This window comes from Podarcis muralis, chromosome 5 (assembly GCF_964188315.1).
Source record: "Podarcis muralis chromosome 5, rPodMur119.hap1.1, whole genome shotgun sequence".
NCBI classification, from domain to species: Eukaryota; Metazoa; Chordata; class Lepidosauria; order Squamata; family Lacertidae; genus Podarcis; species Podarcis muralis.
The window spans coordinates 70,345,867-70,369,613 of NC_135659.1; the positions used below are offsets into that span (position 1 = coordinate 70,345,867).

The 23,747-nt window shown below is 43.4% G+C and overlaps 1 protein-coding gene and 1 long non-coding RNA gene across 2 annotated transcripts; one reads left to right on the top strand and one right to left on the bottom strand.

Moving 5' to 3' along the window:
- Positions 1–1,169: 1,169 nt before the first annotated feature.
- On the bottom strand, positions 1,170–13,471 carry LOC144327829 (uncharacterized). Its single transcript, XR_013392986.1, has 2 exons — positions 12,852–13,471; positions 1,170–3,533 (listed from the first exon to the last, which is right to left on the bottom strand). It is a non-coding gene; the product is annotated as an uncharacterized LOC144327829 (long non-coding RNA).
- LOC114599454 (tubulin alpha-1C chain) lies at positions 13,431–22,639 on the top strand. Its single transcript, XM_028734723.2, has 5 exons — positions 13,431–13,540; positions 17,759–17,981; positions 18,974–19,122; positions 20,330–21,010; positions 22,122–22,639. The coding sequence occupies exons 1-5, from the start codon at positions 13,538–13,540 to the stop codon at positions 22,413–22,415; spliced, it is 1,350 nt and encodes a 449-aa protein (XP_028590556.1). The 5' UTR covers positions 13,431–13,537; the 3' UTR covers positions 22,416–22,639.
- Positions 22,640–23,747: the final 1,108 nt, after the last annotated feature.

Sequence of the window (23,747 nt, forward strand, 5' to 3'; positions counted from 1 at the left end):
GACATGCAACAGTGGGAGAGAGAAAGAACAGGGTGGCCTCCCACCAGCTGCTTGTTCAGCCCTACCCATAGTCAACATGTGGCCAGTGACAGACTACCCTCAAGGAAATGTGGCCTTTGAGAGGAAGCTGTTTGGCCGCTCCTGTTTGAACTGACCTGGACTGGTGTACCATAGTGTGTTTGTCCCCCAGCCAAGAGAGCTGCCTCTAAGAACAGTCAGGAAAAGGATGCCACATCAACAGTTTTCAGCCCAAGCACCTGTCAGAGGAGGCTGCTTCAGGCAGCACCGTCCTGCGATGGAACAAAAGGCCCCTAGCTACTGTTTAGTGCTAGCCGGAGAACATTCCTTCGATGTGTGGAGCGCCAGGAAATTCTTGCCTTTCCTTCATTATGGAATGATTCCTTTTTCTCCTTTCTGTGCGGATCATGACTTGGCTCATTCTGCTAGGACAAGCTGAAGAAGACAATGAAGGACTGGCTCTTTAGGCAGTGAGTACCATAGGAAAATTTGGCAGGCGGAGGGTTATTATAAAGGGAACTAGATTTGAAGAACATTGCAGTGGGCCAGATTCAACTAAGTAGGTCTGCCAGCTGGAGCCAGTGCCAGGACTCCTGCTAGCACAATGGGACTTTGAGTTCAGTGGGAAGCATGTTTAGAATTGGAGTTTTACTCCCAATCAACCAAGTTTCCCTTATTTTCAGTGGAACCTAACTCATGACTATGGGACGTGGGTGGCGCTGTGGGTAAAACCTCAGTGCCTAGGACTTGCTGATCGTAAGGTCGGCGGTTCGAATCCCCGCGGCGGGGTGAGCTCCTGTCTTTCGGTCCCAGCTCCTGCCCACCTAGCAGTTCGAAAGCACCCCTAAGTGCAAGTAGATAAATAGGGACCGCTTCCTAGCGGGAAGGTAAACGGCATTTCCGTGTGCGGCGCTGGTGCTGGCTCGCCAGAGCAGCTTCGTCATGCTGGCCACGTGACCCGGAAGTGTCTTCGGACAGCGCCGGCTCCCGGCCTCTTGGGCGAGATGAGCGCGCAACCCTAGAGTCGGTCACGACTGGCCCTGACGGGCAGGGGTACCTTTACCTTTTTTAACTCATGACTAACGTTTGCTAGACTGGGGACTTCTTCTTTAACAACAACAACAAAAAAGGAATATCAAATATCAAGCAGCTTTCCTTTAAAACAATATTTATCATATTTTTAATCAATACTTTTTATATGCTCACGAACCATTGCATATACATCCATTTATGACAGGCTACAGTCCTAAGTGCTTAAAAGGAAGCCCCACTGACCCCGGCTTAAAGTGGAATTATAAAGTAGCCATGCTAGCCCATTTTAAATTTTTGTCCGAGGGAGGCGTTGGAATTCAACTCACCTTGCTTTGTAGACTGGCATGGGGAGGGTAAATAGGGAGGAACCTCCAGTCTTCCTTTTGCTGATCTATTTATTCAGTATTATACTGATACTCTCAGAGCCCCTGGCCTCATTTCCTACTTCCTTTTCTTCATGCTCATCCTGGGAGATGAGACATCTTCATGAGTCTCTCCAGCAGACATCAGTGAGCAAACATAGCTCCATGTATCTCCACCTGAGTGAGAACTAGGATCTTTCCTATCAAGAATGTGTTTCCTTTAATAAGCCTAGCTTTCTTATATTCAAAACTCAAGAGTCTCAGTGTAAAGTGTGCTTCTTCAACAGTGTTTCAGTTAAGCTTCCAAGTTGCATGTTAACGCAAAAAACCATGAGAAAGTTCCTTATTGACCTTGGAGCAGCAAGGCATAAGAGCAAATTTAAAGCATGCATTATGGTATTGCAATCAAAAACTTTTATTAACTATTAAATTCTACCCCTAGAGACAGAGATCTATTTGTGTACTAGCACTCTATTTGTGAACTGGCAGAAATCCAAGAACATGTTAATTCCTGGGCTGTCTCCTTTGACAGCCACCTATTACAATACTGAATTTGAAGAAGAAGAAGAGGAGTTGTTAAGCAATAGGTATATGTGGGGAACATCTGGTAGGATTAAATTTAGAAGGGATACTTGAATCATGCTATCAGATAAGAAAAAAGTGGGGTGTTCTATACTGTCTACTGTACAACATAAAAATGCAAAATGCAAATGCAAAATACATAACATTATAACATAAAAATTAAAAACAACATAAAAACCACTCCTACAAGCACATTTAAAAGCCCATCTTTCTTTGGCAATCACTTCTAGCCGAATAAGATTGTTTTCCAATAAAATGGTCTTATCAGTGAGTGTGTAAGTGACTGTGAAGGCCAATTCTGGATCCACACGTCCTTCCACAGTGGGGACATAGGTTTCCGCTGAGGGTTTGCCAAAAGTGCCTTATTCTTAGCTCCTTTCTCCTTTTTGCCCCGAGTTCATGCTTCTTCAAAGTCCATGGCACCTTTGGTAAAGTCTATTCTCCAATTGGAGCACTTGCAGGCCAGTGTTCCCCAGTTATCAGTGTTTAAACTACCGTACATTTTTAAAGATTTGCCTTGAGAGCATCTTTAAACCTCTTTTGTTGTCCATTTTGCTTTCCATTCTTAAGTTGGGAGTAGAGTGGTTGCTTTGGAAGGCATCTGAACAATGTGACCAGTCCAACGAAGTTGATGTTGAAGAATCATTGCTTCAACACTGGTGATCGTTGCTTCTTCCAGTACATTGTCATTAGTTCTCCAGCATTCCCAAGAGATGTGTAAAATTTTTCAGAGACACCGTTGATGGAATCTTTTGAGGAATTGGAGATGGAGTTTATAAGTGGTCCATGTTTTGATTGTTTAATCAGGCAAAGACCTAACGGAAGAGGAACAATTTGGCCTGGTGCCTAAAGATATGTAATGAAGGCACCAGGTGATTCCCGCTGGGGAGAGCCTTCCACAAATGGAGAGCCACCACCAAAAAGGCCCTTTCTCGTGTTGGCACATAAAGAATATCAGATTCAGTAAGAAGTAGATTCAGCTAAAGTACCACCATATGGTATTTATTTATTAAAATGTGTTACATGTTGCTTTTTATTACAAAATTATCCCAAAGCGGAAGTGCAATACCATAAAACCATGCAAGCCATCAACATACAGTAAAACCAGACACCAACTCTATCTGAGGAATAACCAGAGTGCCCTTCCTCAGGTTGCAGCATTTTCAATCCCTGACAAGTGTGGCACTTAGGCAGGTCCATAAGTTAGAAGGTGCTCCCTCAGGTATCCAAGTTCTAAGCCAGGGTGAAGATTTTTTTTGGCTTGGCAAACCAGATCTTTATCTTCCCACCCCACCCCTGTGCAGACCAGCTTTGACTAGTGAACATGGCTACCCACCTGTCAGTCACTGGACATCATTGCTGGTATGCAGCCCCTGGAGGGCTGCCCAAGGTTAGCCAAATATAATTAGCCACCCCTAGTTTACTGCATACTTCAATACCTCAAATGTTTATTCATTTTTGCATTGCATTTATTAGCTGGACAATATACCTTAATTTATTGATGTCTATATAGAGATTTTGGGGATAATGTTTTCTTTTCTGTAATAACAAAGAAAGGAAAAAAGTGAGGAAAGATGAAAGACCCGCGGACATATTATTTACAGCTCGCAGCATTGTGTCCTCTGTTGCTCAGTAATTCTAAGAAACCGAAACATCAGTGCTGGTTTGAAAAGTTCAGTCTGCTATTTTGATCGAAACTGCCACCCCATTGCATCAAAACATATTTGAAAACCTGCTCCTTGCTCTCCACAATTCTATGCAAAATTTGGTTATATCTTGAGATGTATCTAAATGCATAGCAAAGCAGGCAACATTGCAAAGTATATAGTAGATTGGGAGGTAAATCTCTGTTCACTCAAAAATCAGGTATTTACTTTACCAATTTAATAAAATATTTATACTATTGTTCAGAATTCTTTGCCATTTGTGAAAATTGTGCATCAGAAACATTAATTACAATGATCAACTTCTTTAGAAATCTATAATGTCTATACCCTTACCTTATTTAAGGGGAAAGTGGGGAATTTTTAAATAATTAAAAATACAGAGGAAGCACTGATTTGTTATGGAGTGATGTCTGTATCTGTCATAGATTCCTAAAACCCACTGATGAAACTAGACACCATTTTGGCACAATAAATGCAAATCATATGTAAAAATTAGACCCAGGCATATCTCCACTACTATATACGCCAGAGAATTTCACCTCATCATTCTTCCTGCAAACTCAGAACATCTGGTTGAACAGAAAGAGGCCCTTTGCAAGATATCACTATCTTGCAGAAGGAAGTATATAATTATGCATTGCCTGGAGAGAATGGAGAGAGAAAAGCTTTACTCCCTCCTCTTGTAATATTAGAACCTGGAGACATCCCATAATGTTGGAAGATTCGGGATAGACAAACGAAAGCACTTCTTCACACACACATAGCACTTATCCACACTTAACTTTCATCCATGTTTTCAAGGCACAGACTGCACCTTAAAGCTCTGTGCCTAAGCACCCTTTTTCCACTCTAGATCTTTCCCCGTGAAAACCTGCTCTTTAAAGCTCAATCGGAGCAAGCGAAAATCCACAGAAAACCCAAATTTGCTCTGATTAAGCACTAAAGGGCAGATTTTTGTGGGGAAAGCTCCGGGGTAGGGGGACAAGCCAACTTGGACACTGAGCTTTTAAGCGTGGGCCTGTGCCTGGAAAGAGCAGGGCAAAAGCTAAGTGTGGATAATAGTTAAACTATAGAATTCGCTCCCACAAGAAGTAGTGATGGCCACCAGCTTGGAAGGCTTAAAATTTGTGAAGGATAAGGCAATATCTCCTTGCCACCTCCACTGTTGAAGGCAGTATGCCTCTGAATGCCAGTTACTGAACCATGTGGCAGTCCTGAAGTGACAGGTTTGGTGTGGTTACCAGGGGTCAGCAAACTTTTTCAGCAGGGGGCCGGTCCACTGTCCCTCAGACCTTGTGGGGGGCAGACTATATTTGGGGGGGGGAATGAACAAATTCCTATGCCCGACAAATAACCCAGAGATGCATTTTAAATAAAATTACATTCTACTCATGTAAAAACACGCTGATTCCCAGACCGTCCGCGGGCTGGATTTAGAAAGCGATTGGGCCGGATCCAACCCCCGAGCCTTAGTTTGCCTAACCATGGCTTAGATATTGTTTTTAGGTTTGCTCTAGGCATCCAGTTGGCCACTGTGCGAACAGAGACATTGGCCTGGATGTGCCATTAGCCAGAGCCAGCAGGCTTTTCTCACGTTCTTCTGAAAGAGCGGCAATTTCACTGAGAGAGCCCATGCAGCTATTTTGTCACGTATTCACTCAAGTGTATTATATTGCCAATTAATTAGGGAATGTGCAAACTTCAGGTGCAAACGTGTTTTAAATTTGCATTGAATGCGCTTGAAAAGTATTGTGTAGATCCACGTAACAACGGTGCTTTCCTTCTGCAACAAAGCAGTCATGTGATATATGTTGTACCCTAAATGTTGCAATTCATTCCTAATTATGGTTAACATTGTTGTAGGGATTAAGACATATTTAAAAGAGCAGGTTTTCTGATATACATTTGATGCAGATGACACCCAGCTTTACCTCTTCTTTAAATCAGAACCAGTGAAGGTGGTGAAGGTCCTGTGTGAGTGCCTGGAGGCGGTTGATGGATGGATGGCGGCTAACAGATTGAGGTTGAATCCTGACAAGACAGAAGTACTGTTTTTGGGGGACAGGGAGCGGGTTGGTGTGGGGGATTCCCTGGTCTTGAATGGGGTAACTGTGCCCCTGAAGGACCAGGTGTGCAGCCTGGGAGTCATTTTGGACTCACAGCTGTCCATGGAGGCGCAGGTTAACTCTGTGTCCAGGGCAGCTGTCTACCAGCTCAACCTGGTACGCAGGCTAAGACCCTACCTGCCCGCGAACTGTCTCGCCAGAGTGGTGCATGCTCTAGTTATCTAACGCTTGGACTACTGCAACGTGCTCTACGTGGGGCTACCTTTGAAGGTGACCCGGAAACTGCAATTAATCCAGAATGTGGCAGCTAGACTGGTGACTGGGAGTGGCCGCCGGGACCACATAACACCAGTTCTGAGAGATCTGCATTGGCTCCCAGTACGTTTCCGAGCACGATTCAAAGTGTTGGTGCTGACCTTTAAAGCCCTAAACGGCCTCGGTCCTGTATACCTGAAGGAGCGTCTCCACCCCCATCGTTCAGCCCGGACACTGAGATCCAGCGCCGAGGGCCTTCTGGCGGTTCCCTCATTGCAAGAAGTGAGGCTACAGGGAACCAGACAGAGGGCCTTCTCGGTAGTGGCGCCCGCCCTGTGGAACGCCCTCCCATCAGATGTCAAAGAGATAAATAATTACCTGACATTCAGAAGACATCTTAAGGCAGCCCTGTTCAGGTAAGTTTTTAATATGTAACGCTGTACTGTTTTTAACACTGATTGGGAGCCGCCCAGAGTGGCTGGGGAAACTCAGCCAGATGGGCGGGGTATAAATAATAAATTATTATTATTATTATTATGGAGTTTTTGTACTGGATGAAAGACTAAAAAGACATTTGGTAATGAATGGATTAAGAAATATTATGATGCAATTACGTAGGCCCGATTCCTTCCTAACAGGTTAAACAAGAAATAAAGTTCTGCAGTCTTTGGTATGCAAAATAATATGGTACGGTTGCAAGTCTCATTTTTAAATATAGTGGAAATCTCATAAAATCATGCATTAAAATTTAAATTAAAGAGAAGCTGTCTGTATTCTTTGATTTTCAGCTGACAAAAAAGATAAAATTAGGTGTTCGATAGTGATATATAAATATTATATATGCAGAGAGGAAATGTCCACATTGAATCATAGCTTAAATACTCCACATGAGAGCCAAAGTTCAATGCTCTCACTTCAGGACTCCAGCCAGGGGGAAAAACTAGCACTCCAAAACACTGCCAGCTCACAAAGTCCAAAAGCTAAGCAGTTCTGTGTCTCTGGGCTTTTCTGAAAACTCTGGTCTCACTCAAAACTGTAGTCAACTGTTCTTCTCACAGAGAGACACCTTTTCATGCTTCCCTTGACTAAAAGGAATAAAATTTCCCAAGGCTCACTTAGTTTTCTTGGGCTATCTTAGTTAACACAGATACACACCATCTTAATATAGCTATCAATTGTCTTGTCAAATCTAAGAGGCTAGTCAGGTATTTCTTCAAGGCAACTCACATGGACAAAAAACCCATTCATAGTGAACTAATAGAAAACCCATAACAATCCAGCATTGTTGGTTTACACCTCATAAATCACACATTTATTATATCAACTCTTGCAATGATTAATTGAGGAAGACTGTCCTGCAAAACCATTTATGGGATCAACCTTAGCAGCTGAAACAGCACTGTCTCTGTGATTCCTTGTGTGGACTTTCCCACCCCAGTTAAAAGTGCCAGCTTTCCTATCCTCTTTTCCTCCAATTTGAGTGACAAATGATGAGTCAAGGACAACACTGCAAACTATCCTTTACTGATACTGTCCCCAGATTCATCTTGTTATTTGCAAAATGAAACCCGTGAGGTTAAATTTCAAGCCTTGTGCAATTCAGTAAAAATACCTGGCATTTAGAATCACAGCAAAGGGGAATAGAGATAGTTCAGCTGGTAGAGCATGAGACTCTTAATTTCAGGGTCAGGGGTTCGAGCCCTGAATTGGGCAAAAGATTACTGCGTTACAGGGGGTTAGACTAGATGGCCCCTATGTTCCCTTCCAACGCTACACTTCTATGAAAACGCATCCCTTTAGAACAGGGTGGGGAACCTTAGGCCCGGGTGCTGAATGTGCCTCCCACAGGCCTTTTCACCTGACCCTAGGAATTCTCCCAAGGAATATGTCCTTGTACTCTTGATATTGCCTCTTGTGTGCCTGGATAAATGACAAGAGAGGGGTGTATGAGTGTATGTAGAAAACAGCCTCCTGTACAACCCTAAAACTTACACTGGCATGTGACACCTGGAAGGCTTCCCAGAAGGGCCTGTGACTCTCAGGCCGAAAAAGGTTCCTCACTCCTGCCTAGAAGCAGAGCCCTAGCTAGATGATCTTGCACCCCTGGCAGAACCGTCCAGATTGCGGCCCCTAGACACTGACAAATTAGCTCTTTTTTCCACCTCTCTTCCACCCATTCAATTCACCCTCTATTTAAAACATGTTCTTATGAGGCAATAATCAATATTTTTATTTATAGACATATTTGTTGACATACTTCTAGCTGATTTTGTGCCCTCACCCTCACCTGCACCCCTGGCAAGGGCCTACCTCACCACCCCCTAGTTACAGCCCTGCCTAGAAGTACACACAACATCCAGAGCTCCTTCCAGCTATTCTGCCATATGCATGTGTGATCTTTATACTGCCTGGCTCTGGGTTTCAACTCAAACCCAGTAATATTGGTGAATCATTCAGCACTGATTTTGATAGAAGCCAGATTCAGCCAAGAGTGCCCTGGGGCCCTGTTTTTGCCATGGGACATTTCTCAAGTTTGAGCTGGATACAGCCCAATGTAAGTGTAAAGTTCACATTGCAGAGTATAGTCAAACCTCGGTTTCCGAACGTCTCAGCTGCCGAATGCCAAAAACCCAGAAGTGAATGCTTCCGTTTTCGAATGCACCTCAGAAGTCAAATGTCTTCTGAGGCACATTTCTCCATTTTTTCAATGGTTTTTGCTGCCAGCCCTTTGATCCTCAGTTTTCGAACGTTTCAAAAGTCGAATGGACTTCCAGAACAGATTACATTCAAAAACTGAGGTTCCACTGTACCAGAGGCTGATCAAGAATGTGAGAAGAGAGCTGGGTCTAGCATCAAGGTAACTCAAACCTCCCGGTCTGCAATAGCAAAAGTAGGAAGAAAAATTAAACAGTTATGCTAGCTGAAGCTGATGGGAGTTGTAGTCTAAAACACACAGAGGGCACCAGGTTGGGAAATTCTGCAGTAAGACATATTCAAAGGTATTTCATTGGCCAATATCTACTCCCAGCTGAATCTTCTGTACTACACAAACCCATGTATTGGGAGCTCACGCAGTTCAAAAGAGGCACATCAGTTATTCATACATGTGGTGGCAAACCTGCTCACAAAACCAGTTACCATTGCTATAAAAGTTTAGGGTGCACACACACAGCAGACACACAGAATATTCCCTTAGAAAAATTACTTTATTTTAGCAGGCAGAACAATCCCAAAAATCCATCTTGGCTTTCCTAATGATTCCAAATATTTCCTCTGCAGACGGAAATACATTGGGGAAATGTTTCCCAACAGTTCTTTCACTTACAAATCCTTCAAATCCTGTCTTGAGGACATATTTTGTGTATGAATAGGGTATGCCTGTTACCTGGATTCAAGAACTAAAGTATTTGCCATCTCAAAAGCATGGTCAGGCTGTCCAGGTAATGCAATCAGCAAAACATTATAGGTTATCTTGACAGACAGGAGAGAAGGCATGTACTCAAATTTCTGCTATAGACAGCCTCCTGTGATGGATGTATGGTGCTTTTGGGGTGGTCTTTGATTAAGGGGTTGGGCAATTTCAAAAGTCTTTAAAGGGGCTTGCACACCTTTGTTCTTGCTTGCTCACCTCCTTGCAAAGGGGGGGGGGAGGACTCATTGCAACAGAAAAATAAATATCTTCCTTCTTTCACTGGATTTTGCCTCCATCCATTCTTCTCTGACCGATCATGGACTTAGGGGACTCTAAGTCCCAAGGGAATTTGGGTTGCAAAAGCCAACCCCAATTTTTCTAAAACACCATGCACGGAGTCAAGCAGACTCATAAGTAAAATCTACAGCCAAAAAAGTAGCCAAATGCCATCAAAAATTAGATTTATTTGTTCACCCAATGGCTCTGAAACCAAGTGTGTGATGCACCCTAGTGCTATGTGGATTGCTGCAAAGCACAAGTATTTAAAGAACATGAAAGGGAAAAAAACCACCGAAATGTATTATGTGGGTGTTTAAAAATCCCTCAGCCTTACCTAACACACTCAAGAATGCAAAATAATCCCTGGTCTATCTTGCCTGGCCTGTCTGACTGGTTAATAAGTAAGTCACATACAGCAATTACAGCAGGCAGGCAACTCCCAGAGCTGTAAATACTCCTCCTGTGTTTCTCTTACGAATACCAGCCCACGTTCCCCTTGCACACACACATACCATGTTAATTCCTGGTCATGTTCCTTCCTTCCAGAAACCATGAAGCAATAATTAAATTCTCTATAGTAAGAGTCTCCTACTGGGAAAAGGCCAAGGACAAACCAGGTTACATTTGCTGGGCTGCTTTAAATGAGAAAGAGGCTTGCTCACACACACACAAACAATCAATCAAGAACAGTGTCTTTGGAAGTCTTGCATTCAAATTCTGCTGTGACCTCATTAGGCTATCTTGAACAATCTATTATTATCTTAGCCTCTTGTACAAATCCCTTCTGCGGTATAGGAATAATAATTCTGATCTCCCAAAAGATGGTTATTGTAAGGAGGATTTTTGAGATCATGTATGGGAAGTGCTAAATATCATTGAAACATGATATTTAAATACTGCTGTTATCATTTACAGTGATTATGGCTCCTCCATAGCCATGGTGCAGAAACTGGTGGCATTGTTGCTAAATGCCAGGCCTGTCCAGAATAAAACATCAAGCATCCATGATTTGTTTGTGGATGAAGGGGCAGACTTGGCATATTTAACTGAGACCTGGGTGGATGGGTTGGGTGGCCCTGTGCTAATACAGACATGCCCATTCCAGAATTAGTCGGGAGATAAAAACCCATAACAGGCCCAGCTGCAAGATGTTACTAGTTGGGAATAGGTGGGTGTCCTAGAAACCTGGGTACCAGCCTTGAGATGAGGGGCTGTAAATCTCCAGCAGCTGGAAGCTATTTCATGAGATACTCAATACCCAAGAGCCCTTGATCTATCCAGACCCCCTCCTGCTGCTGCCAATGAACCTCAATTTGTCCAAAGTCCAATAATAAAACATAACTACCCTAACTAATATTTACATATCACAGGATTTTACTAAATGGTGACAGGGAGCTACTACCAAAAAATCCATTCTCTTATTATCATTCCTGGAAATAATAGTTTATCTATGATTAGTTAACTATCAACAGAATCCTATACATGTTTACTTTGACAGGTATGTATCCCCAAACTCAATGGGATTTACTAGTTAGTGTGTTTGGAATGACAATTCACAGTATGTAACATATTGGCACAACCTCAGTTATATTGTATCTGTTTTCTATCAGATTTCTGTCAGCTGTCTGGGTTCGCCTGAGGCAATAAGTAGACCTGACAAGAGTGCTAGTAATGTGTTGGCATGGGAACTAATAAATGATTAGCCAACTGATTACTGATTTGGACAACTATCAGAGAAGGTACTAGCCCCCTCCTAGCTAAGGATGTGTTAATCTATGTGTAAACATACACTGCAGTTTGAGAAAAAACAGGAAATATACAGAGAACTCAGCTTGGGCTTTATCAGTATTTTAGGATGCTACACCTGCCTCCCTGCTACAGATGTAGGGAACCTTTGACCCTCCCTGGCCTTTTGCTGTGCTAGCTGGGGCTCATGGAAATCGTAGCTTAGGAACGTCTGGAAGGCTGAAGGTTCACCCCACCTGTCTTACTAGATGAAAGAGTGGACAAGACTCCAACACCTTTAATAGTTATGTAGGAGAGAGAATTTTGGCATGTGTAACTTGCATGACAAGCCCAACCTGCTGAAATCTCTACACAATTATTAACAGTGTGGGAGCCCTGCTTGATATTTCACGCAAGAGCCCAGCTAGATCAGAGTAAATACCTTCTAGTTCAGCATCTTGTTTCCCACAGATGCCCAGAGGAAGCTCACAAGCAGGGGGAAAGCACAATCTTTATCTTCTGCTTGGGCTCCCCAGTGAATGACACTGAAAAGCAGGAAGCCTCAGATTCTAGGGAGAAATACTATAGTCACCATGACTAGTAGCCAATGGCAGCTTTATTCTCTGGTGGAGTTGTCCACAAGACAACTTGTAGAGAGCTTTAAAATTCTAAGCTGGTTGCCATCACCATAGTTGTGGTAGCTAAATTCCATGGTTTAGCACTGTGCGGAAAAAGTAGCCCCTCTTGTCTGTCCCAAATCTTCCACATTTCAGCTTAATTGATTGACTCCAGCTTCTAGTATCGGGTTGGCGGGGAGAGACTTCCCTCTATCCACTTTCTCTACATTGTGCATACATTTATACACCTTTATCATATACACACACCCCCAGCACACACACACCTTACTCTTCTTTTCTCCCAACCTAAAAAAAAAGCTCCAAATTGTGTTAGGCTATTTACTCCAGTTCCCTGATCATGTTGGCTATCCCTTCCTTCAACTCTGCAAACTTCTTTTTGAAATGCAGCAATGGGAACTATATGCAGTATTCGAAGTGTGGCTCTACCATGGATTTCCATCAAGGGCAGTTTTTAATCTCTTTCCTAATGGTCGCTGATATAGAGTTAAGCCACCCACCCTGCTCTCATTCTTGGAGACCTCACACAGGAGCAGCGGCCTTTCTGTGCCTGCTGGAGTGTTTAAACTGGGCAGCCGGCATATTTGTCCCCAAATGCAAATGTTACAAAGTTCCAGTGAGCCTTTAGTAACCTCCTCCCAAAAGGGACCCAAACCTGGCAACTCTTGGAGAAGTAAGTTCATCACAACCATATAGAGCGCTGGGTTCAACCTAATTTAAAGTGGATTTATTTCCCATCGCATCGATGGTTCGAAGTGTGTCTGGAAGGAATCGATCAGTGCATCTCTTGGCACCCGTCGGATTCACGTCCAACGCACCTCATTCTTCAACCTGATCCGTCTTGCAAGCTGGCGGGATGTCGCCAAGTGGTGCAGAAAAGCGCAGCCAAAACAGGAGCGCAGGGTTCTCCGGCAAGCGGCTCGGCACAAGGTGGGCGGAAGGCTTGCCTGCTCAAGGGACACGTCCAGAAACAACTGACCAACCCCCAGCCTCGGGGGACAACGCACTTGGAAATTTTCCAAAATCAGGGAAGCAACGCCTTGTGCTGGACTCCGCAAGGCCGCAGTCAAGCCCAGGTATATGAACCTGACATAAAAGCAGGTTCTGCCAGTGGTGGAAATAGCACGAGAGAGGGGGAGATTGCGGGGTTCGCTCCTATTCCGATCATTTTTGGTTTGGCGGGAACTCGTCTCCCAGTTTTGCCTCGTTACGAATTATCCTATGGCTGTCCGCAAATGGGCAAATTCATATCCGCTGCCCAATGGTGGCGGGCCGGGGGCGTCTCCTTTTGGCTCCCTCTTCAATGGGGCGCGTGGGGCGGGGCAAGGGGACTCTGGCGCTGTCCAATCGGCTGCGAGGGGAGAAGCGCTCCTTCGGAGCCCCTTATATAAGGGATGCCCGGACCTCAGAGCAGCTGTTTTCGTGGTGCTGATCAGACCCGTAGCGCGTCTGCTGAAGCCAGAGCACCGACAACCTCACAGACTCCTCGTAGCCTGTCGGAGACATGGTGAGGGCTGCTTGGTTTTTTCTTCCCTCCGGTTCCTGCCTCTCCCCCTCGGTGCCTATTAATAAAGGCGCGCGTTATGTCTTTTTTTGCCTTACGTAATGTCATGCCGTCGGGCTTTCCAACATCTCCCTTTCCGTTTTCTGTGCCGCGCTAGGGGCGTGTGGGGGCGTCGAAGGGCTTCTCCGCGTCCTTCGGGGCGGGAAAGAGGGTTGTAGATCGGTGTGTAATGCGCATTTAACAGAGCGGAAAGTCTTTGCTAAGACAACGATCCTATCCCCGCTTACACAGGAGTAAGCCCTGCTTAATGCAGCGGGACTTACTTCTGAGTAGACGCGGTTAGGACCGCAGCCCATGCCGTCTATAGAAAGCAGCTACGACAGAGGTGCAGGACTTTTCAGAGCGGGCGGGGGTCGATCTCGGAAGGCCCACAGGTTTCCCTAAGGGTGGCCTCTGTGAAGCTAGTAAGGCAGGATCGGGCCTTTCTTCGTTTCCTGGTCCCCCCCCCCGAGTCGCGCGCCCAGCTGGTGTAGGCTGAGTGGGGGGGGTGAGCTTCGGGTTTTTGCAAAAGGTCAGTGTCCAAAGTCCTCGCGTGGGAGACCAGCCAACAGCTGCTGCCCTTGGACTCTTTTCTCCGATTCAGTGTCTCGTTGTCCCTCAACCTCGAGTTGCCCCGCTTGTCCTTTCTGCCAGCTCCTCTTGAAACCTCCGCTGCTGAGATTCTCGGTCTTCATCGTCTCAGGGCCTAGACATGCATTTGGGGATACGCAAGAGATGCCTGCATGCCCTCAAATCAAATCAAAGGACCAACAAAAAGGAAGCTGAGACTTAAAATGGCTTGGGCATGACTCATTTGTCTGGGAGACTTCGAGTTGACATCTTCCTTTGTCTGGAATGGGAAGGAGGGGCAGCAGGGGCGAGAGTTTTTGATCCACCACCCTCTGTCCTGCTTGCCTCCGCTTTAAGTCCTTCAAGACTTAATTGGTTATTTTTGACCAGGTAGTGGTTTTTTTTGTGGTTTTCTTAAGAGTGCTGGAAGCTTTCTTGGGTATCAGAACTAGTTTGATGCTGTGTTGGCCACTCACTGCACTCCCCTTTTTACAAGTTTATAAAGCAGCATTGCTGCAAAATGGTGGGAAGTTTTTAAAGAAGATGGCTGCCTCTCTCAGTCCTTCCCTTCCCTGGTATTTCAACATCCTGGGGTTTTAGGGTTGTTGTTTTTAAGTCTTTCTCTTTGATTTTTAGCCCAAAGTTCACATTGCTATTTTGTGTTATCCCTTAATGTGAATTGCTCCATCCTGTCAAACTGACTGTGTTGTGTGTGTGTGTGTGTGTGTGTGTGTGTGTGTGTGTGTACACGTACACACATGCACAAGTACACACTTCATTCTTTTAAAATTGGCACCAGGGCTTTCCTGTTACGTTCCATCCTTTTTTGCTAGTGAGTTCTCCAAGTACAACTTTGTGAACACACACCAAAAAAATCCAAAAGGCAAGAGAAACATTGCTGTAATAGTGATAGACACTAAATCTTGAAATGACTACAGAGACCTGAATTCTGTCTTAGAGGGCATTTCTTAACATCTGGCTAAAGTCCTGTATTCTGTCCATCAAAATTATGGCCTTAGTTGAATTTTAGATTACAAATATCTTGCATCAAGAGTGACTTGCCAACAATTCCGATTGTGCCAGTTAAATAACTGCAGGAAAGGATGTGATTCCCCCCCCCTCCAGACATGAAATAGCAGGGAGCAGTGTAACAGGTAGCAGAAATTATTGATCATTCCTCCTCATGATTCCTTAGGCAAAGGAAACTCTAATCAACAACTGAAGATTTCATCTGCTGTCCTAATATTCTTGAGAATTTATTCCATTATGAAGCCAGTAAACCTCATACACAAGCACACACACTCAGGGTTGCAGTTTTGATAGGATTTAACTCCCGTGTATGATATTTCGACTGAACTAATGTTTGCAGGTTTCCACTATAGCTACAGCCACTGCCAGCTAGCTGTGGACCTATTTCCCTTACTTTGATTACAGCATCTTTCTGTCTGTGATTCATATTTTTCATTCTGCCTTAGCTGAGGTGTGCCTGCGCTCCATCGACAGCTGTCCCTGGCTTTGGGGGTGTGCAGTAAAAGACTTGGGGTTGTAAACCAATGTTAGTTCCACTCACATAAAAACTTAAGTTGGGTACAACCCTTGAATGTGCACAGATGTCTGAGAACTAAATCTCCAGATTTTTTGTTGTAGCTGCAAATCCTGACAATACTGCTGGATTGCCCAGTAAGCCGCCACCACTCTCGATGGGTGTCCTATGAAGTGCACTGCTTAAGAGATGAAAGGCAGATAGCAGGAACATGAATCAGCCATGAGGCTGTTTTCTCAGTGTTGGCAAGCCAAGGACTGGATGTTCCTGTTCTGTGCCTCCCAGCTTGCTGCAGAAATGAAGTGAGAATCCTGTGGCACTTTTCACACTAAGCAAATACTCACCTTGAAATATGGTGGGGGCATTAAACCTCATGCACTATATCCTTGGCCATTTATCCAGGAACCACTAAGAAGGTGTCAGGAAGGTGGAAGGTGGAAAGAAAGAGACCTTCTGAAAGGGGAGACAAGTTTTGATGGGAAAAGAGCAGAACGAGATTTAAGGCACTTACTAACATTAAAAATATATACAATTAAGTTATTAACTGCTGCTTAAGCTAAAACTGAAATACCGTTGTGAGCTGTATAATTTAGATCATTATCCTTCCATGGTAGAAGAAAATTACCTAGTATGGCTAATTGATGAGAGAAATATCTAAATGTAAGAACTGGAGGGATATCTCAAAATAGGTCTTACAAGAGAGGATCACCTGAGCTTTGAGACACAAGGGAGTAAGGTTAACAAAGTAGGACAGCTAATTAAAAGTGCACCAATAGCTTGCTAATTGAGTTAGCTTTATCATTATTTCTAGATAAAGAATACTTTGAGGACAAGCTTAACTTCTTCTTTTTTGCATTAAAAATCAATAAACTAAGAAAAAGCATCAGTCAACAAGTAGTATGAGAGATGAATATTTAGATTACATTGGGGGGAGGACCTTGAAAAAAAGTGTAACTGGAATGGGGAAAACCTTAACTAGGGTAGATTTAGGATTTGTGTTAGCCCAATTGAAACATAATTTCTGTATGGTAACATATCACCATCTGGCTTGATGATTGCACATGAACATCACAATCCAAACTGATGACAACTTCCTTGGAAAAAGACCACTTTTTTCTTTAAATGAACTAATCTATGCTTTATTTGGCATATTTGTATACCGTTCTTTAGTCAAGACTCCCTGGGTGACTCACAATAAATAATTATTAATGCAGTGCATTAATAACACAGTGTTATTAATAATTAATAACACAGTGCATTATAGGAATGTATATGGGAATCTAATTACAAAGCTCAAGCATCTTGGGTTTCTAATATTGTTCTCTTGATTGGTTCTAGAAAAGCAGTGCTGCCAGGGATTCTAGATGGCCATGGACCTTTTCTACTTCCTTCTTGGGCAAGATAGTAACTGGGAAATAATTCGAGCAGTAGACATCCTATACCCTTTTAAAATGTGGCTCTTTTGGGGGGGGTGTTATTGGGTTATTATTTTCATTTTATATACATTGTGATCTTTTCTGTGAACCACCCTGAGACCTCTGGTTATAGGGCAGTATATAAATTCAAAATTAATTAATTGGACAGTTGGAAGAAACCATGAGGATCATCTAGTCCAACCCCCTGCAATGTAGGAATCTTTTGCCCAACATTGGGCTTGAACCCACAACCCTAAGATGAAGAGTCTCATGATTTACCGACTGAGCTATACAGCAGCTAGAGAGGTGGTTATTGGCAAGCTGAGTTTTCAACCTAAATTAGATGGGTTTATTTGTTTTCAACTGAATAATTAATATATCGTATATGCAATCAATGATGGGCCATCTGCTATCAGTACTATTTCAGTAGTGGCTAGGTTGGCAGTTACGGGACGCAGAGACTATTGAATCCTTTTTTTTTTTAATCCCACAGGACATTGGTAACTGTAAATTTAATTGTGCTTGGCAGCTTCTCTTTCAGTGCATATTCCCCTTTTAATGGGTTTGGTGGCAGTTTGCATTTCAGTTTCAGTAAAGAACAAAAGAGGAGGAAACTGGGCATTAACCTTTTCTGTCTGTCTCCCTTCCCCACAGCGTGAGTGCATCTCAATTCACGTTGGCCAAGCTGGTGTGCAAATCGGCAATGGATGCTGGGAACTCTACTGCTTGGAGCATGGGATCCAGCCTAATGGTACCATGCCAAGTGACAAAACAATTGGTGGTGGAGATGACTCATTCAACACCTTCTTCAGTGAAACTGGTGCAGGGAAACATGTCCCTCGTGCTGTATTTGTGGATTTGGAGCCAGCAGTGATAGGTAAAGTAAATACAGCCTGTGTGGTTGGAATGGATGTGAGATGGGATGTGGGACAGTTGTATAATAAAAAGTCTGGAATGTGAGGTTTCAGTTTTTCCCTGTTGTAATTTAGATTCTGTATAAAAGACATTGCATGACCTTAACTGTAGACAGAGCAAGGCACAGTGTTTCTAAACATGTGGTTAACATATTTATTATTATTTAAGTTTAGATACAGTAATCCTTGAGAAATTAGGTAGTACTTTGCTGTGACTTGGATGGAAGTGAAGCCTGGGTTAAGATGTCACTTGTCAAATGTATGTGAAATACTGGATTGCAGGAGTTTTGCCTAAGTTTTTACAAGAAAGTGTTTACAGATGAGGGGACAGGACAATTCTTGTGGCATCTTAAAAGGTGAAAGGTTATATCCAAGTAATTATTACTCAGAGTAGACCAATTTACATTAATGGACTATGTCATGCCCATTTATTTCAGTGGGTCTACTTTGCGTGTAATGGGTAAAACACTTAACATACTTCCTAGTCTTTAAGGCAGGCATGGCCAAACTTGGCCCTCCAGATGTTTCGGGACTACAACTCCCATCATCCTTAGCTAACAGGACCAGTAGTCAGGGATGATGGGAATTGTAGTCTCAAAACATCTGTAGGGCCAAGTTTGGCCATGCCTGCTTTAAGATGTTTGAAGACTTTGTTCCACTCTGCTACAACAGACTAGCATGGCTACCCTGTGGAAATTGTAGCTGGAAAAACATTTTAACCCACATACTGGATACTGTTGCCAGCTGTTTATACTTCTATGTATATTGTTTAAAAATCAGTTGTTCTTGTACTAATAAAACCTGTTCTAGGCAATCGCTAGCAGTGCCTGTCAGTAGAAAAAAAAGTTCTCTTTAAGTTCTATAAACCTGCAAAACTACTTAGGGTGCTTCAAGCACAAGCAAAATTTTATTTGTTTCATTTTTATTGTACAATAACTTGTGGTTTTGTTTTCAGACGAAGTGCGGACTGGGACATATAAACAGCTCTTTCACCCAGAACAGCTGATTTCTGGCAAGGAAGATGCTGCTAATAATTATGCAAGAGGTCACTACACTGTAGGCAAAGAAATAATTGATCTCGTACTGGAGCGCGTCAGGAAACTGGTAAGTTCTGTTGCTTTTGCACAGTCAAACTTGCATTGAAACATTTCGCCCTGTTTAAAAATTAATTCTGTCAACAAGTGTTCACCCGTCAATCTGTGCCTGTCAAAATGTAAATATCCTCGAGCTCTTTTGTAGCTCCATCTAATTTTTTGGGGGGGGGGTTATTTAACTTTTGATGCTACTAGAACACGGACTGTTGCTTCATGTATTTTTTACTCTGGTTAAAACCATGTGGCAGTCCTGAAGTGACAGGTTTGGTGTGGTTACCACAGTCCCTCAGACCTTGTGGGGTGCCAGACTATATGGGGGGGGGGGGGATGAACGAATTCCTATGCCCCACAAATAACCCAGAGATGCATCTTAAATAAAAGGACACATTCTACTCATGTAAAAACACACTAAATCAGCACGCCGGATTTAGAAGGCGATTGGGCTGGATCCTGCCCGGGGCCTTAGTTTGCCTACCCATGGGTTAAACTAATAAGACTTGAGCAAACATACCCTCTTCCTTCCCTAGCCACTGTACTACCTCTTTGTCTAGGAGGCCTATGTAAGGCAACTAATACAATGTTTTACATTCGTTTCTGCCATTTTTTTATGGATTTGGTCCCGTCTCTCATGGTTTTAGAATTGAGTCAAAGAAGAATGAGGCTATAGATAACTACAGTAAGATAATTCTGGGGGCTATGACTTTCTTACACTCTAAAATATTTAGATTGCAATTTTTGTTGGTCTGGTATAGATTTTAGCTTTCTCTATTTTTATGTATAAAATAGTATTGGGTTAGAGAACTGAAAGGGGGGGGGCTTATTTTGTGACTTTAAAAAATCTTTTTAGGCTGTGATTGCCCAGAGAATGTAAGTTATTGGGTGACTGAAATACTCTAAATAAATAAAACTACATATGGCCTGCTCAGTCAATGAACTTGCAAAATTTGCTTGTGACCTCCATGTAATAAGAAATATCTACCTCCAACTGGCAGATCTGTTTGGTTGGTGTGGGAACTGCTCACAGTTCCTGCAGATGAGTTCTACATTTGGTCTCTGCTTTTTTCTTACAACTGCTTAGTGGTTGAGTTGAATGATAAATGAACTTTTTGCTGCTGGGCAGAATACCACACTAGAAGGTAGAAAAGTGAATGGGCAAAACCCATTCTCAAATGTTAGGATTACTAGCCTGCTATAATGTCCTTTTCCCCCCTCCCCAGGCTGACCAGTGTACTGGCTTGCAAGGATTCCTGATCTTCCACAGCTTTGGAGGTGGTACTGGGTCAGGATTCACTTCTCTGCTTATGGAACGCCTCTCAGTCGACTATGGAAAGAAATCAAAATTGGAATTTGCCATATACCCAGCGCCCCAAGTTTCAACTGCTGTTGTTGAGCCATATAACTCCATCCTGACAACCCACACCACCCTCGAACATTCTGACTGTGCCTTCATGGTTGACAATGAAGCAATCTATGACATTTGTCGTAGGAATCTGGACATCGAACGCCCAACCTACACCAACCTCAACCGCCTCATCGGTCAGATTGTTTCTTCAATCACCGCCTCTCTCAGATTTGATGGTGCCTTAAATGTGGATCTGACAGAGTTCCAGACAAACCTGGTGCCTTACCCCAGGATCCACTTCCCTCTGGTAACCTATTCCCCCATTATCTCAGCAGAGAAGGCCTACCATGAGCAGCTCTCTGTCTCTGAGATCACCAATGCCTGCTTTGAGCCATCCAACCAGATGGTGAAATGTGATCCCCGCCATGGCAAGTACATGGCTTGTTGTATGCTGTATCGTGGAGATGTTGTCCCCAAGGATGTCAATGTTGCTATTGCCGCTATCAAAACGAAGCGTAGCATTCAGTTTGTTGACTGGTGTCCTACTGGTTTTAAGGTAAGCGCTGCTGATTGCATTCAAAATGGTCTGATTCATGTCAAGATAGGTGATTGAATAAGCACATCTCAAGTATATAATTTTATAAATGGTGTAGGCAGGCTTAATTAACTGTGATTCAGTCTTAAGATGACCTAAAGGCATGCAGCCATCCTTTGAACTGGATGGTTGATCACAATCTTGGTGGAAGGGTATCTACCATTTCCTGCTTTTGCAGACCCTACATGAAGGAGGGTGTCAATACTCAGTCAATACTCAGCTTGCCATATATATGAACTAACTAAAGCTGATTGGAACGTTGACGATCAGGACTTTTCAATATAAAAATGCCTTCTAACGTTAGTCATGGTAGATTAATGTACAATTTGTGGGGGCAGTTTAAAATGGGAGCACTAGCTCCTAACAAAATTATAAAATGATGTAGGCCTGTAGAGAAAAGAGAATTATGTTGATGACTAAGGATGTTTCAGCTTCTAATGTAGGAGTGGGAAACCTGCATCCCTCGTGAGAGATGCCACGTGAGAGAAGTGGGCGGGAAACAAAGGAAAGCTGAAATGGGAGGAGGTAGAAAATCTCTCTGTTCTGACTTCTGGCAAGAGCTATTTGTCAATCCTTCCCACTGGCTGAGGAGAAAAGGGTGAAAGAAAGAACAGGCAGCCTTTGGAAGAAGATATTTCCCCCCCCCCCCTTTGCTCTAATGGGTATCTGAAAGTCCCATCCATGTGTCAGTTATAAGAGCTGCCCACTATGCTAGCTGTGAAGAATAGCGGTGCAAAATACTGCACTTTGCAAATGGGTAAAAGTTTTCACCATAACACAAATCTACTTTGTGGGGAACATATCAGGATACCCCTCAGGAAATGGATATAACTAGACATCTCTTACATTTAAATCAATGTGGGAAAGGAGCCCAGAGCAAAAGGTTTTTAGAACAAATGTGAAGTTCTACACTCCCAGCCCCGGTGTTCTTAACGCAGGGTGACCTTGACCTTGAGCTTGCTGGCTTGTGTACAGATGCAGCTCCTTTCTGACTTGCAAATGCACACAAATTAGATACTATTGTGATATAGGAAAATTTACATTGTCTGCATTTCTATTTATTGTTTTCTAGGTGGGTATTAATTACCAGCCTCCGACGGTTGTTCCTGGTGGTGACTTGGCCAAAGTCCAGCGTGCGGTCTGTATGCTCAGCAACACCACAGCCATTGCGGAGGCCTGGGCCCGCCTGGACCACAAATTCGACTTGATGTATGCCAAGCGTGCTTTTGTCCATTGGTATGTCGGAGAAGGAATGGAGGAAGGGGAGTTTTCGGAGGCCCGTGAAGACCTGGCTGCACTTGAGAAGGATTATGAAGAAGTGGGCACAGACTCCTTGGATGGTGACGACGAAGGCGAGGAGTATTAGACTTGCACGCATGTCTATTGTATGGCTGTTACCATTTGCTGCTTTGTAATAAAGTAAATGGGGAGCAAATCTCAAATGTAAACAGAACACCTGGCATTCCATGCCAGAGCGCTTGGAATAAACACTTTTTTTAAATGAGGTATCTTGCCAGTTGATGATGATGATGCAAACATTAAAGCATCCAGCTGGATGCAAACAAATAAAACCACCTTGCTATTTACTAACATGGAGTACTTGTCTCATTGCTACATGCCCTAAACACTTGAAGCAGGCAGATTTTAGGGAGAGGAGATAGATCATTGGGAAGAAGTTGGGTTACGTTGGTGGCTTAGCCACTAACAAACTTCGGTGGTCAGTTTGCTTGCTCCTGCACTAGCAAGTAGTTGTTAACAAACAAAAAGCCAATATGTTTTCAAATGTGCTTGAAAATGTTAATCATTGTTGTGAGTAGTGCATATAAATTCGACTTGTAGCTAATGAAATACTCCAGTCCTAGACATGCTTATTTGGAATTGCAAAATGCTAAATAACAAAAACTTCTAAATATTGTAATTGGTCTAATTAAAAGTAGAAACAAAAGAATAAATGGCTAGCCCCTCACAACCTGCCCACCCACTGGAGGGAAAATACACCTCCAGAACAAGATACCACATGCAATAGGATGAAAGAGGGTGTTTGTTGTTTAGTTGTGTCCGACTCTTCATGACCCCATGGACCAGAGCACGCCAGGCAGTTCTGTCTTCCACTGCCTCCCGCAGTTTGGTCAAACTCATGCTGGTAGCTTCGAGAACACTGTCCAACCATCTCGTCCTGTCGTCCCCTTCTCCTTGTGCCCTCCATCTTTCCCAACATCAGGGTCTTTTCCAGGGAGTCTTCTCTTCTCATGAGGTGGCCAAAATATTGGAGTCTCAGCTTCAGGATCTGTCCGTCCAGTGAGCACTCAGGGCTGATTTCCTTCAGAATGGATAGGTTTGATCATCTTGCAGTCCATGGGACTCAAGAGTCTCCTCCAGCACCATAATTCAAAAGCATCAATTCTAGAAGATGAGAAAAGGGGAAGAGAAGCTGCAGAGGAATCCAGGTAAGATGGAATTGCTGGATGAAATGAAAATTTGGATATACTGTATCAACTGCTGCTGCCCTAATTATGTGAACCAGTTGATGCCTGTTTGTATTGTATGAAGATGGCATATTTCAGCAGCCTACCTATGTATTTGTAAAGAGTTTTGCTTAGCTACAGGTGGCAATCTAAAGTAATCTGATAGTATCGAAGGTCTGTTTGTGGCACATGGCTGCTCAAATTCTACTTAGTTATATAAAATGTCTGAGGAG

Excerpts from the sequence above, each read along its gene's own strand:
- LOC114599454 (XM_028734723.2), top strand. Across the intron at positions 17,982-18,973 it reads TTTGGAGCCAGCAGTGATAG|ACGAAGTGCGGACTGGGACA; the intron begins GTAAAGTAAATA and ends TTTTGTTTTCAG. Across the intron at positions 19,123-20,329 it reads TGGAGCGCGTCAGGAAACTG|GCTGACCAGTGTACTGGCTT; the intron begins GTAAGTTCTGTT and ends CCCCCTCCCCAG.